A 14,463-nucleotide genomic window follows, 5' to 3' on the forward strand; every position below is an offset into this window, starting at 1 on the left:
TCAGGTCTATCTCTCCCCTTTAAGAGGCTAGTGATTGAGGTGCCTGACCATGCTGATTGGGGCTTTTTTGGAGGAGTGCTTGTGGCGAGGCCCTGCTGTATCGGAGCGGCCATTACATGAAGCTGGAGCACTCCCGACAGGGTATACACCTCCCTCCCCCATCCACTCCCCTCTCCTCCTCATCCGGAGCCTCATTGAACACATAAGGAACCAGGAGGGATTGACTGATGTATGGGTATGGAGGGGTTGTGGGAGGGAGAGGGGCACAAGTTCACAGTGCATGTGCAATAAAGAGACCAGAGATGTGGCAGTGACAAACTGTAGAAAGAGAGGCATAGAGAGAGAAGAGAGGAGGAGGAGGAGGAAGAGGAGTATAAGAGATGCTCAAAAGAGCCTGCAGCTGCTTGTGATGGCCAGATGTGATCTGAGAGATAAACCAATCAGCGACAGAAAGAGAACAAGAGAAAGGGGAGGATGAGGAACGCAACAGAGAAAAATAAGAAGTAAGGGGACAGCGAGAGAAAAGGGAGTTAAATGGAAGTGTGATTAATTGAAAAAGGAAGAGAGACAGAATGACAGAAGGACACTGAAGCACCTGGAAATGGGATACTGTAAAAATGATACTGAGAGCAACTTTGGCTAGTTTCCGTGTTATCTTAACACAAAGTTTTGCTTCAAGATTACAGCGACAACAAACTTTGAATCGGTCCTGAGAAACAAAAAAAATAATAGAGGGAAAGAGATACAGTATGGAGAGAAGGAGCAGCTGAGTAATGTAAAGAGAGAGAGGATTTTTTTTTCTTAGATCTGGAGGGACAAATAAATTGCAATAGCGAAATGAGCTGAAAGATACTTGAGAGATGTAATGAGAAATGTGGATTGTCAGGTGTGTGTGAGGCAACAGTGTGAGATAGCTTTGGGAAGGGATGGAAAAAAAGAGGAGAGGTTTGCCATCCATGAGATGATATGAACGTATGTCGTCTGTAAGATTAGGCTGAGATGTGCTACTTTGTACAGGAAAGGAATGAAGTTATTCTCTCGTTTATCTCTCATAGACACTGGACTGACCTCCCATGATGCCTTTGTGTGTGTCTGTGCGAGTGAGTGTGTGTGCGTGCGTGCAGGTCAGGCTGGTGTCATCAGAACCAAGGAGGAAATCTAGAAAGATTTTAGAGTTTTGGTTATAGTTCAAAGAGAGATAGAAAGAGAAGGGCAGAGGAGGCGATTAGAGATCGAGAAAGAAAAGGGAGGGATATCAACATCAAACATGACCACTACACAAGGTGCTGGGTTAGGAGGGGATATGGGGGGAGGAAGGGAGACAAGGGAGGAGGAGAAGGGAGGAAGGGGCGAGCTGTGGTTGTTATGTTCATTGTGGTCTTTACCTTTTTGATCCACTTCTATTCAAGCATCGGAAAAAGGAGAAAGAAGGAGATAGGAAGATAAAAGAGAAAGACAGTAAGGAAGAGAGAGAGAGAAAGAGAGAGGGAAAGTGAAGAGAACGAAAGAAAAAAACAGGTGCAGGAAAAAAGAGAAAATTGAGATTAAATAAAACGCTGTCCTTTCTCTCTCTCTCTTTTTTTAAAAAGCAAGTTATCTGTCTGTGTTATGGTTGGCTACTCAGAGAAAGGATGGCTCAAATGGAAAATGAGGAGGGGAAAATGGCCTGACCTGGGTTTAAATCCATTTCCATTTCATTTCAGCTTTATCAATAATCCCCCCAACAACACAATCCTCCCCCAACCACACACTCTCGACCCCACCTCCACCACTCTTATTGCCACATCCCTCCCTCCCTCACTCCCACGTTCCCTTACACCCCAAAGTGCAGCTCCGGGAACCTGTTGGAAAGAGAAACCAGCAGATAGCATTTTGGCGCTGTAGTCCTCTTCAGCTGTGGAAGTAAACAAAGAGTGGGAAAGGTTGAGAAAGAGACTGGCGGGGGGGGGGGGGCGGTAGATGGAAAGGTGGCGATGAGGATGTCTCTATCTGTGGCTGGTTGCCTTCAGAGGGATCGTTGAATCCCCTCTCTCCACTCCTCTCTCTCAAAGTCTGTGTTGACATTAGAGCGGTCCCTTGATCTAAAGAAAGCGGTGCTTTTGGCTTTGCTCAATTTACAGAGTCAGGATGCTCGCTATAGAAGCCAGCGAAAACACTCAACCCATCGACCGTCCAATCAATGGGGAGCTGCCGGCTTGCCTGGCCGAGGCTGGCTCATCAAAGAAAAAGAGAACAAACAACAGGGGAAAGGGAGGGCTTGACAGAGTGGAACGTCTCAGAAACACAGAGAGAAACCAAGAGACACTGTCGGGGGGAGGGGAGAAAAAAAAAGAGGGTAGAGACAAAAGAGAGATGAGAGGAACATCTACAGCGCGCTCATCACACACCAATCAATAGGTTGGTGTGGTGAGTCACACCGAGGCCTCAGCTGACTTGAGCAGGTAAGGCGTGGCCCCCCCTCCACATCCATGACGCTGTTTGGCACCTGCTTGTGTCGCCTCGTCTGGGGAGGAGCTGGAGACTCAAAGGAGACGCTAGCAAGGATTTCAGCTCCGCCTTCCATATTACAGCACTGGTCGCGCGCCTTTCCTCTGTGTTTGCTGAGGCGCAAGTGGTGTGCAAGTGGATCGTCATGTCTCTCGGGAAGACACGTGTCAAAAAGGCGCATGGCTGGTGGATCCCCACTGCGGGCGTGATTGTCGTGTATGTGTCGCGGGAAGTCTGATGTCCCCGGGGAGCCCTGTGAAATTGTCACGACACCTTGCAGGGTTGCCCGTACAGACAGAAAAAAAAGGTGAGAGGGAGAGAGCAAGAGAGGGAGAGATGTAAAGAGATCAATAGAGAGCAAAAAGAAAATAAAAAAGAAAAAGGGAGAGTTAGCAGCAGTAGCCTGATCTGTGCGGGGGGTGGCCTCGCATCTTGGCAGCGATACAGCAGAGGCGGCATCAGTATCAGCAGCAACACTGATCATTTATCACCCTATGCCGAGATCAAACTATACAAACAACCTCCATGAAGACCTGGGGAATGGCAGCCATATTCAGCCTGGAGGGGTAAACATGGCAAAGCTACGAATGCGAGTCCTATGAAGCTGGGGCAGGGGGTAAGAAAGCATTACATCCCTGCCACCAACTGTGAGTGCAATCATTAGCTTCAAGGTTAGGGAGGGAGAGACCGACCAGGGAGCATCTAGAGCTTTCATCCCCTGTGAAAAAACTGCAGGGGAGTGCATGGGAACACCAGAATTCAGCACAACTCCAGAGTTTGTGTTTTTTTCCATACACGTATCTACTGACAGCAGACCTTGTCCACTTCATGCAAGCGTGTCCTCAAAATACATTACCCTAAATGTCATAAATGAGTATGATTTGCTAAAGAGGAGGAAAATGATGTGTGTGATGCACAGCAGTGACATGTAGAGAGAGAGAGAGATCGGAAAAAATAAAGAAAATTTCTTCAATGCTGCAGAAAGAGAGAAGAAGATAGGGTCGGTGGAAGACTGTTGACTTCATTTCTTCTACTCTGGGTTTTCCTGAAAAATAGACACTAAGCACAGACACACAAGATCATCACACGTACCTCAGGACACACACACACACACACACACACACACACCGACAAACAGAGAAAAAAGAGACAGAAACTCATCAAACTGTCCTCACAGTGAACAGGAGGTTAGTTTAAGGCCACCTTGGTTGTTTGTCTGATTCATTCAGCATTTCTCTTTCAGGGCCCTTTTGAGAAATAAGCCACTGCCCTCTCTCCCCTTAATCACTCTGCTCGGCGCTCTCTACAACCCTATCAATTACTCCCACACTAATGAGTACAGCTAGAAACTCACACTCTCAAATACACACATACACACAGTGTTGGAGTACTGCAGGACAACTTAGCCTCCTCTGTCTCTTTCACATAGTGCTGAGAGATAGCGTGTCCTCTCCAGCTTCTTCCGTCCTCTCCCTTCTCTTTTCTCCTTCTCGCATTTTTCACGGTAAAGAGTCATCCCTTTCCACGGCCCGAGCAAAGCCTCCTGCTTCTCATTCACCAAACATTTATGAGCCCCACGTCTAATTGTGCCCCTATACATATTAATAGAATTTCATTTCCAGCTACATCAAAGTGTTCCCTCTCTTCCCCCTGAAAACTTGTCACGTTACAATGCCATTATTCCTTCGACTGACAAACTCTTCCCAACAAGTCCGCTATCATTTTTGGCGGCTTTGTGTCCAAAAAGCGATGTCTCATAATGAATAGGCAGCACTGAATACATTTGCGAGGAAGAATCAATTTCATAAAGTGAAACAGTGGCAGAGCCACAGAACGTGGAGAACATGGAGTTACCTAAGAAGCTCTGCAGAATCTCTACTGTACAGCCTGAGTAGGCGCTTTTAAAGGCAGTTCTTCAGCACCCTGCGCTGTCCATATCAACAAGATAAATCACAGCTGATGAAGTAGCAGAGGCACAACACCAGGTCTAATGGCTTTGGCATGGCTAGCATGGATGGCCCGAATGGAGAGCATTAGGAGTCAATAATGATGTAGCACTGTGTCCTGGAGGAGGAGGGGGGACAGGTAGCGAGAGTTCTCTCGCAGGGTAGATTTACTTTGACTCAGTGTACATCTGTGCTAAGAGTGCAGTGTAGGGTTTCCACTGCAGTAAATACGCGCCGCAGCTGTGTGCATGGATCTGTGATGTCTTAATGGAATCCAGCAGTCTACAGCCGGCTGTGACAGTGCAAAATGAGAGTTCTGTTGAGCCGCTTTGTCTTGCTCTGTTCTTGCTGGCAAAAACAATGCTATGTGGCGGGGAGGCCTCGCAGGGCTTTTTGGCTCGATGAGATATGATTTGACTTGTTGGCGGAGGTTGTATTTTGCCAAGGCGATCCCACGCACAGCAACAAACACACATGTTCCGGACACTTGTTTGAGCTCAGCCGACAGAGGTGTGTGTGTGTGTCATCTCGGCTGTGGCTGTCACCTCGCCGTTTCAGGTGACTGGTAACATGGCGCCTGTGTGACACGCACATAGAGGACCCTGTCAGACGTTAACATCACACACGGCCATCAACGTGGCTGCACACCATCTCACCCATTTTGACACACAACCTCAACACATCATCTCTCTTTTGTTCACCTTTTTTGTCGAGACAACCGATGAAAAACATGCGTCAGCCTTGGGTGATGCCAGAGTGCCCAGCGTTCCCAGCCAGACGTGAACGATGGGGCATTACCAGAGCGATTAGCAGCAGCAAATTCAATTAATCTTGACAAATCTCTGCTGAGGCAGAACTGAAGAGAGCGACGCGCCCCCTCTCCTGGTAATTAAAAGTGGCCGAGTTGAGTGGCGTGTGGTGCGACGGTGACTAGGTTTTGGGATGAACAGTTCCAGCTCTGAGTCTGAATGTGTCAGGTCGTATTTACTTTGTCAGATGAGAACAAACATGTAGAGCAGCCCGCAGTATAAGCTGTGTACATACGCGTGCGTTCACATTTCTATTTCGGTGTGGGTGTGTGAGTGACTGTGACGTGGTCGTGCATCTCTGGCGGAGGAGAGTGGCAGAGGACAGGGGTAATTGGCTCTTCTTTGTCACCTCAGACAGGCAGGACTTTTCATCACAGAGGGATCAGCTTCCAATTTTCTAAGCCGTGCCATACTTCAGACGCAATCAACAAGGTTTTTTTTCTCAAACACGGGGAGAAAAAATGCAAGTCAGCAGCTATTTAATCATCCCTTTGATTGCCTCGCGGAGAGAGAGCAAGCTCCCTTGTGCAGTCAGAGGGAGAAAAAACAAGGTTAGAATGCACGAGGAGAAGAAGATAGGTACAACTAAGCAATGCTACCTTTACCCTCTATGGACATTACGATACAGGACAGCAAGCTCCAACACAGAACTTCCAGAGGACTAACAAACAAAGTCACGCGCCTGGAGAGGGTCAGTGCCGCGGCTAACATCGACTGAAAGACAGGTGAACAGAGGGCAGAGGAGACTCGAGAGGAACACTTGTTGCCACTTGGAAGGCGGTGAAGAAAAGATTCACACTAGAGAATAATCCCCAATGGCAAGAAACTCAGTGAACTTCTTCTTATCTGTGACTGTGGCTGCAACCTGACTCAACAAAGTCTCTCAAAAGGTAAACCGAGGGCACAAAAGCACAGAGCAGAGGAAAGGCAAAGACTGAAAGAGGTGCTTGGAAGTCCCTGAGTTTTTCCGAGCCTCTCCATCAGAGCTGGGTGGTTGGGTATTTGAATATTTGTCCCACCTGTAAAAGAAAAGAAACGAAAGAGACAGCGGAGGAGACTGAATAGAATGATAAGATTCTGTGGCAGATTGATGGACAGGGAGCAAAAATAGATGAAAACTGAGAGAAAACGGGTGATGGATGGAGATTAAAGGACCTTGGAGTGTAGATGGGAGGTGAGAGACAGAAAAGCAGAATACAGAAAGAGGAGTTAAGAGACATGAAAAGAGGTGATGTTGACTGTGTGATCATAAGCAAAAGGAGGATGAGTGAGAGACCTCAGAGAGAAGAGATGAGAAGGAAGAAGAGAGCAAAGGAGGTTAGTGGCTCGGCATCAGTTCCAACCCGTGGCTCGCCACAACATCTGTGCCTGAGGAAAAAGCAGAGAGAATAACCCCATATCTCCACCCTGATCAATCAAACAGCCCCTGCACCCGAGAAGACCCATGTCTCCCGCCACCCCAACACCCTCATTTGTCCTTCCACCCCTTCCTGCACCCCAATTCTGCTTCTGCCCGGCGGAGGGGAGTGCCACTGCCCCTCCCCTCCAGCCAGGTGTTCCTGCACAGTGAAGGGATCAACGCTGAGAGTAATAATACATGAGAGGGAGGAGGGGAGACTGAGCGGAGATTTTCACATGAACGAGGATCAACACAACACCATATAATCCTTTCTGTGTCTGCTCCTTTGGCTGCGTGAGTGAGTGTGCTCTTGTTTGTGTGTGCATACTCGCTCAGGGGAGGACGAGTCAGAGGGAGAGAGAGAAAGAGCAACCATGTGTCCCCCTTTTACAAGTGTGAGGTAGTCTTGTGTGTGTGTGTGTCACACCTGCCACGGAGCTCTGAGCAGTGCCGTGAGGAAGTCAGCCGTTACCATGGGGACGTTAAAATGTGTGGCGCTCCAGGTCATGTGGTCTAAAATAAGCCCTTTGCTGTTTGTGTTAACATTCCTATTGTGAGGTGCGACACACACACAACACCCCCCTGCCTCCCTGTCTCACTGCGCCCAATTTTAATTTTTATTGGAAATCAGAGGGACAGCAAAGGTGTTTGGCAGCCGATAAAGGCAGTGGCATGCCCCTGGGTCAGTCAGTGTGTGAGTGCGGGGCAGTGTGTGTTACACTGCTGTGATCGCCAATAAGGGCTGACCCCACGTTTGCAGTGGGTGTGTGTGAAGTGCTTATCGGACCCTGTGTTTCCTTCCCCCATGTGAAAATCCCTCTCAGCTACTGTTGCGTTGCTCTGTCGGTGAAGAAAAAAAGGGTTTAGCGCTCTGTGCGAGCGTGTGCGTGTGTGCGTCTGTGCATTGTAAGTGTACGAGAGAGAAAGAAAACAGAGACAGAGAGAGAGAAAGCTGGTGAGGATGACTGTCTGTCTTGTTTTGCTTATGTTGAGAGAAAAAAAAAGCCACAGAGAGCAAGTGTGCACGTGTAAGTGTGAGAATGTCATTTGTCGAGGGTTTTTTGAGGGGGTTGAAAAAGGGGTGGGAGGTTCAGGTGGGGGAGTAAAGGGAGGGATGGGAGGGGCGGTGAATGGGGTGAGGGGTTTGGGGAGGTGGGAGGGGGGGGTGACAGGGTCTCGGTACTCACTGTAGGGGACACACTCGTACTGGATCTCCAGGTACTTGTAGGTCCCTGGGCAGGGGTCTGGAAACACGTCCGACCCCGCTACCACCACACACTGGGTGCGGTTATTACACCTGTGAGAGGAGACAGACGGGGAGAGGAAGGGAGACAAGAGAGAGAAAGGAGGAAGTAAGTGATAAAAAAAAATGAGGAGTGCCATTGTAAGAAAGACAAAGAGGAGTGGGTACAAAAAAAAAAACATCTTCAGGCTCTGAAAGATTGAGAGAACGGTAGGGAAGGGAGTAATTTCACACTAGACTAGATCATGTGACAGCTGCACCCGAGGGGAGGTGGGAAACAGAGAAGGAGGGAGGGGGAGAAGGAGTGGGATGAAGGAAGGGAGGAGGGAGGGAAGAGGCAGAGAGAGGGCGAGTGACGTAAGAGGCTCCTCTCCTGGGGGATTGTGAGTGGGAGCAATTAGAGGTGAGAGAACAGGGAAGGACGAGAGGGGCTAAGGCAAATACTCTACACCACACGCACAAGCAAAACATTCATATGCACATAATACCTATATCTAAATCGCATCGCTGCATGCCTTCTCACGTTTGCACACACCGGGAAACACACATAAACACACTGAAGAATAGATACACGTCCGCACACATGTACTCACTCATTCTCGTCACATAATCCTTCTCTATCCAGCTTTTAGCATTACTCCCCTGTGCTGTCTCTCACTCCCTTCATATCTCAAATCTCTGCTGAACTCACTCTATCATCCCATCATCTCTAGCAGTCTCTCTCCTTCCTTTACCCCCTCAATTCCCTCCTCACCCCCTGCCACTTCCCTCCCTCCCGTGCTCTCTCCCAAAGCTAGCACCCTGTGCCTCCATTACATGCGTGATGGATAGCTGGGAGAGGGCTTCCATTGATCTGAGCTCAGAGGAAGCAGATGCTGAGCGCAAACACCGAGAGCAGCTGTAGGAAGCCCTACAAACACTCAAACAACAATCCGAAATGTACGCATGGGCACACGCACTCACACACTAAACACGCACACGTACACACCGCCATCCATGTGCACGTCTCGCCGAGATGCAGCGGTGTTCTGTTCAGAACAAGGACGCTGAGTTCAGTATTTCACACAAGATATCAACACCTCAGGAGGAAAAGCAGGAAATTCTGGACGAATTATGTTGTGAAATAGTATCTCGTTTCCTCGGCCAATAACAGGCTCTGACTCTGTACAAACACACGCACAAGAACCAAACAGATCAATAGTTACCTCTGTGACATTATCTTGAAGGCGTCGGGCAGGTAGCACTGCACATTCTCCATCTGGAAGGGGTCTGCGTCACAGATCTTGTCATCGGTACGGCCGTAGTTGGCCGTTTCAATCATGATGACATCACTTCCAGGGCAGCGCAGCTCAATGGGGTAGCCTTCACACGCCAGCTCTCGACGCATCAAGCCGAAGGGCATCATTGACCGGCTCAGAGCTGGAGTGGAAAGAAGGGAGAGAGGCAAAGTTATTGATAATTCAATGAACCTTAATACTTTTAGGAGGCACTTTATTATTCGACCACATTGTAAATATGATGTGTAGTATTTGACAAGAGCAGGGGGAATGAAAGTGGTTCCTATTGTCCTCATGTAAAACACAAATTAGCTATTATCGACTCGCCTTCACTGAGCAGTAATGTCTCAGCACTGTTGATGCACAGCCTGGCAAGCCGGTTCTCACATTGGAACATCACAGATCACACATTGGCATGATGGATTTGCAGCCATACCAGCTTCTCCAATAAGATATCGCACCACTTGTGAAACAAACTGTGAGAGTTTCAAATGCTAACAAACTCCTACACACAGCCAGTCAGCAGCGTATCATACTCATCCCCACACCAGCGAAGAACTGTTTGTCCTTCCCAGCATCCTTCAGTGTATTCCACCTCAACAAGGTGTCAGAGCGGCACCTTAGGAGAGAGGAAGTAATGGTAGAACAAGCAAAGAAAGAGAATTAGCATCTGTGTACACCTTCACCTCCGGTGTGTACACCATTTGCACACTCACTGCTGTTAATCAGCCGTCTGAGAGGCATGTCAATGCACTGCTGTGGCCAGCAGCGGGACTCTGTGTGGAGCAGGGTCGGCAGGGACAGTGGGATACTCTGGGTTAATTGCTGAGCCAGGCTGAGAGGCATGAAAGAGGGCTGCAAAGAGGCGCTGAGAGAGACACTTGTTGTCTCTCCAGCTCTCTCCATAACCGCATACCTATCCAAGTTCTCCTCTACATTCAGCCTCACACACAAAAGAATAACAAAATGGCTGCCGGCTTCCTTTACAGCACAGGTGGAAACAGGGGCACAGAAACAGAATGGCGACAGAGTGAGTGATCTGGCAGTGAAGGTCTCTGTGGCACTGAGAGACAGCCAGTGGGAGCCAGTGTCTCTCTGTGCTGAGACTCATGCCAGCGACTGTGAGAGCTGCTGTCCATGGTCCTGAACTTCTTCCGGGAAAATAACTACCGAAGTGTTGGAGCTGCATCAGAGACTAGTAGGTGCGGAGCTGTCCGCTGTCCTGAAGGAGGAGTGGGCTTTGACTGAGCTCTCCTCTCCATTGTCAGTAGGAACGACATGACACATTTTAGAATGATGGCGGGCATACTGTCAAATCTAAACAGAGAAATGCTTGTGCCACTTAAGCAGGGTGGACTTTAGAAGTTCTTTTATAAACTAAGGCTCTCACGGCACAGCATTCCCCCCTGCCAGACGGGCTCAGCAGCAGACGAGGGCACTGAGTCAGCCCCGCTTCTGTTAGTGCTGCAACCCACAGAGCGGGGCTGTTTTCCCCTTCCTGACACCGAGCTAACACTGCTTAGGTTTCAGCCGCTGTCCATTCAGGAGGAGTGCCCATCTGGGTCAATGTCAATGTCAGTCATCCCGACATGCTCTGCAGCGGTGCGCTACATGATTCACTGCCACCGGACTTGCTCATATTTCTAAATGCCACCCATTTATGCAGCAGGGACTTGAGTTCAGTTGTGTAACTAACGCCATTAAGGCTGAATGACTAGCACAGACAGACTTCAAATCCTTTATGCCTCGCCAGCATGCAGTGCCAGTGCCAAATCACAAAGGCCTAGATGCAAAAGCGCATACTAATTAAAGCACACGGAGATGCAAACAGCAGGCGAGGCCAGACAAACAAATCCACACACAAATGCAAAAACCCACACAAGCAAATTAGCACATACGCAGACGCGCTGGGCAGACGTGAGTGCACGCTCACAGTCAAGCATACTTGCATGCTTTACATACACACACACAGAGTCCTGGTGTCACAGTGGGATTACAATGCATAGTGTCAGTGTGTGGCCTTGTTCGCTTAACTACCCTGTGGTGTAAGTACACAACAGCGTACAGCTGGCCGGCGATTAGAACCACACAGTGAGCCAAGAGGAATGTAAAACTGAAGGGGGCCACCAGGAGTGATCACACTCAGTCCACTTAGCCCCTATCAGAGGGGGCAGACCGCACGTTAAACATACTTTACAAACCAAACACACTTTATATGGTAACTATTCCTGGCTATTCAGGGCCAACTACTGCCACGCCACTAAGCGCTAATACAAATAGCTACGGTGGAAGGGCTCAGCTCTCGGGCACAACAGCCCAAGGAGGCAGTTTCATTTCATTTCCTGGCTGTTGGTTGAGTTAGCACAAGGCTGTGTCGGCAGAACAGAATAAATACAGATAATTTCTGGACCGTTTTTGATCAATAATGGGCCGTTTCATTGCTGGTGCTTATGTTGATCAGCTTGTTTTTGTGCAGATAATTTCAGCTTGTTACCATCACTGTTATGTGTGGTATATCGCCTGTAGCTCGCTGACTGGATAGTGACATGCCTGGTGTTTATTTAGTCAAACTGAGCTTACACTTATCAAGACAGATGTGTTAGAAGTCAAGGCTCAAACTACATATAATTAGTCTATTAAATCACATGGATGTAAACACGGAAAACATAGGATGAAATTCACCAGTCTGATTTTAAGCAGGTGATGTATGAACTAAATCCCCTCTCTTTTTCAGGCTCGGGTGTTACAGTATATATTTAGCCATAATTGAGCACAGCCATTATTGAGCCAGTACACTTCAATGGTGGCAGCAACCATGATAACTAGCCTATTTCTGGCACCGCTGCAACTCTCTACTTCTGCCATATTGTACCGTATTTCACACCTACATATTTCACACCTACGCACCCACTGTTTGACAAGATCCAGGTTTAAGGTGGAACTCACTGTGTAAATACAGCATGATGCACCTCACATGGAGATTTACGGTGAGTTTTTTTGAATGGTGCATTCACAAACAAGTGTGCAACTTAACTTCAGGGATTCAGTGTCTGTCTCTGTGCGCGTGAGTGTGTGTGTCTGCGTGTGAGGCTGTGTGTGTACGCGGTTGTGTGTCAGCCAGATGGCCTGAGGCCTAGCTGGAGCTGTGGCTGGCTCTGAGCTGAGCTGAGATGAGATGAGCAGAGGATAAGCTTGGACTGGCCATGGGCTACGATTGTCCTTCACTCCGCAGGAATCCATTAAGGTTTCAGGGTCTCTTTAGCCAACGCACACACACACACACACACACAAACGCATGCACATACACACATGGCCATTTAGTCGTGCCTGTCAGACTCATAATAGCTGGATGACAAAGTGTCTTTTTCAGCAGCAGCCATATGTATAGGTGGATCTAATCCCTCACTGTGGGACTATGAGTCATCTCCCGTGGTATATAAAACTGTGTTAATATCTGTCATCCACAAGAAATGGTTACCAATTGTCACACATACTGATAATGATATGTGCCAATACGATAATTACGCGAGCTGATATGCATGAATGTGGCAGTGTGCAAGACACAGAGATCTCTCTCACACACACACACAACAGACAGGGGCCTGGTGTCACTCCAGGGCAGCTGGTGTGAGTGGCCGAAGCGGTTGGCTTCATAATAGAAGCTCCATACAAATTAAGAGCAAGAGAGAGAACTGATTGGATTTGACTCATTATCCTCACACAGTAATTAAAGCCTGAGGGTGGATAGATGCTTGGACCCTCAGACAAGAACATAATTTTGCAGAAGCTAAGCCAGTCTTTGCAAACACTCGCTCTTTCTCCACCATTATGAGTCTCTGCATCCATGCTCACTATTGCGCACACACACACACACACACACACACACACACACACACACACACGCACACAAATATTTGCCAAGGTCCAACATCATTTGGAGATGAAGGGACATGACCTGCAACCAAGAGCTGTGACCAGCACTTGAGGAAAGTGAAAAGAAAACCTGGTTTGCCGTATGGAGACCGACTCGGAGAGAGCACATTTAGAATTCTGAAAACTTCACAGTATGAACAGACAAAGATTCCTCTTCAGTGAAACATGACCAAAAAACTTTCCATCATTGATGGTGTGCTTTCAAACATAATAGCACTTTGATTTTAACGTCTCTGACAATTTGACCTTGGACTGGTTTATCACAGACACTGTATAATGTGTTATCTCAGATATAATTGAGTGAGAAGGTTTGGCCTTGCAGGTAGCCAGAGACTGCGATAGCAACTTTGCAATTGAGTCACAATAAGAGATTATACTTGTGGAGCTCAGTGGCCCTAAGGCTGACTTGTTAGCTGGATGGCTGACTGTCTTTCGGGGGCCGAAATGTGATCAGCCCCTCTTAGCCCTTCTGTCTGTTCCAGCAGTCATCTCCTAATGCTACTCATTAGCATAGCACTGAAGCATAGTGCCAGAGAACATTCTCGCCAAGCGGTAGTTGAGACACTGGGCATGCTTCTGATGAGGTGGGGATTCTTGTTATATCGCCGTCCTTAAAATGAACTTTAAGTGGCATTAAGGCTAATAGGTGAGTATCCTCTTTTTTGCCCAGAGATACCAGCAGAATATTAAAAGTATACTGCATACATCTACATATGTCCTCCAATTCAGCTCTGGCCAAAAAGAGACACCTCCCTCGTGAGTTTCAGGTTAGTTCCTTAGTAAACCTGGCGAAGAAGAACAAGTAATTTTACAGTCATTGGACAGAACTGAGAGGTCTCAGTGATGGGAATGCCTCTCTAGCAGAGAATAATCCTGACCAATTTCTCCAGTACTTTATCAGCTTAGTGCTGTATCTTAGCGACTCATTTAGCACTGCGAGTTAACGTAATGACTCGCTGGAGCATGGCCTGTCACCGCAGACAAGCTGAGGCGATGCGGCCAGAGCTGTCACATCCAGGCAGCCTTCAAGCTGAGGAGTTGTGACAAAGTGACATCCTGAGACAAACCTAAAGGCCTAACATGAGGGTGCCAGGGGTGGGGGGACTGTGCGAGCTGTGTGTGTGTATGTGTGTGCGTGGATGGGAGGGGGTAATGCTGGCCTCAAAGCTAGGATGCTATCTCATCTCCTCTGACTCCTTCGTCCGTCTCCTCACAGGAGATGAGATGAGGAGCGACTGTATAGGGAGTCACCAGCCATGCTATAAGGTCAGAACACAAAGCAGCGCCAAAATGACACACATCCACTGTGATGGAGCCGAGTCAAGCTAACAGACAAGGAGGGAGAAATGGACCGGCAGAGCAAATTAGA

General features: G+C 48.2%; 1 protein-coding gene across 2 annotated transcripts in view; it reads right to left on the reverse strand.

Moving 5' to 3' along the window:
• The window catches only part of adgrl1a (adhesion G protein-coupled receptor L1a), a 198,957-nt gene that overhangs the window by 40,848 nt on the left and 143,646 nt on the right, over positions 1–14,463 (reverse strand). For both annotated transcript variants that reach the window (XM_078161406.1, XM_033644876.2), the window contains exons 3-4: positions 9,090–9,303; positions 7,829–7,938 (exon numbers count right to left, since the gene is read on the reverse strand). In XM_078161406.1, the coding sequence (XP_078017532.1) occupies positions 7,829–7,938; positions 9,090–9,303 (324 nt within the window). The remainder of the gene's footprint in view (positions 1–7,828; positions 7,939–9,089; positions 9,304–14,463) is intronic.

Source organism: Epinephelus lanceolatus, chromosome 18 (genome assembly GCF_041903045.1).
Source record: "Epinephelus lanceolatus isolate andai-2023 chromosome 18, ASM4190304v1, whole genome shotgun sequence".
Lineage (NCBI taxonomy): Eukaryota > Metazoa > Chordata > Actinopteri > Perciformes > Serranidae > Epinephelus > Epinephelus lanceolatus.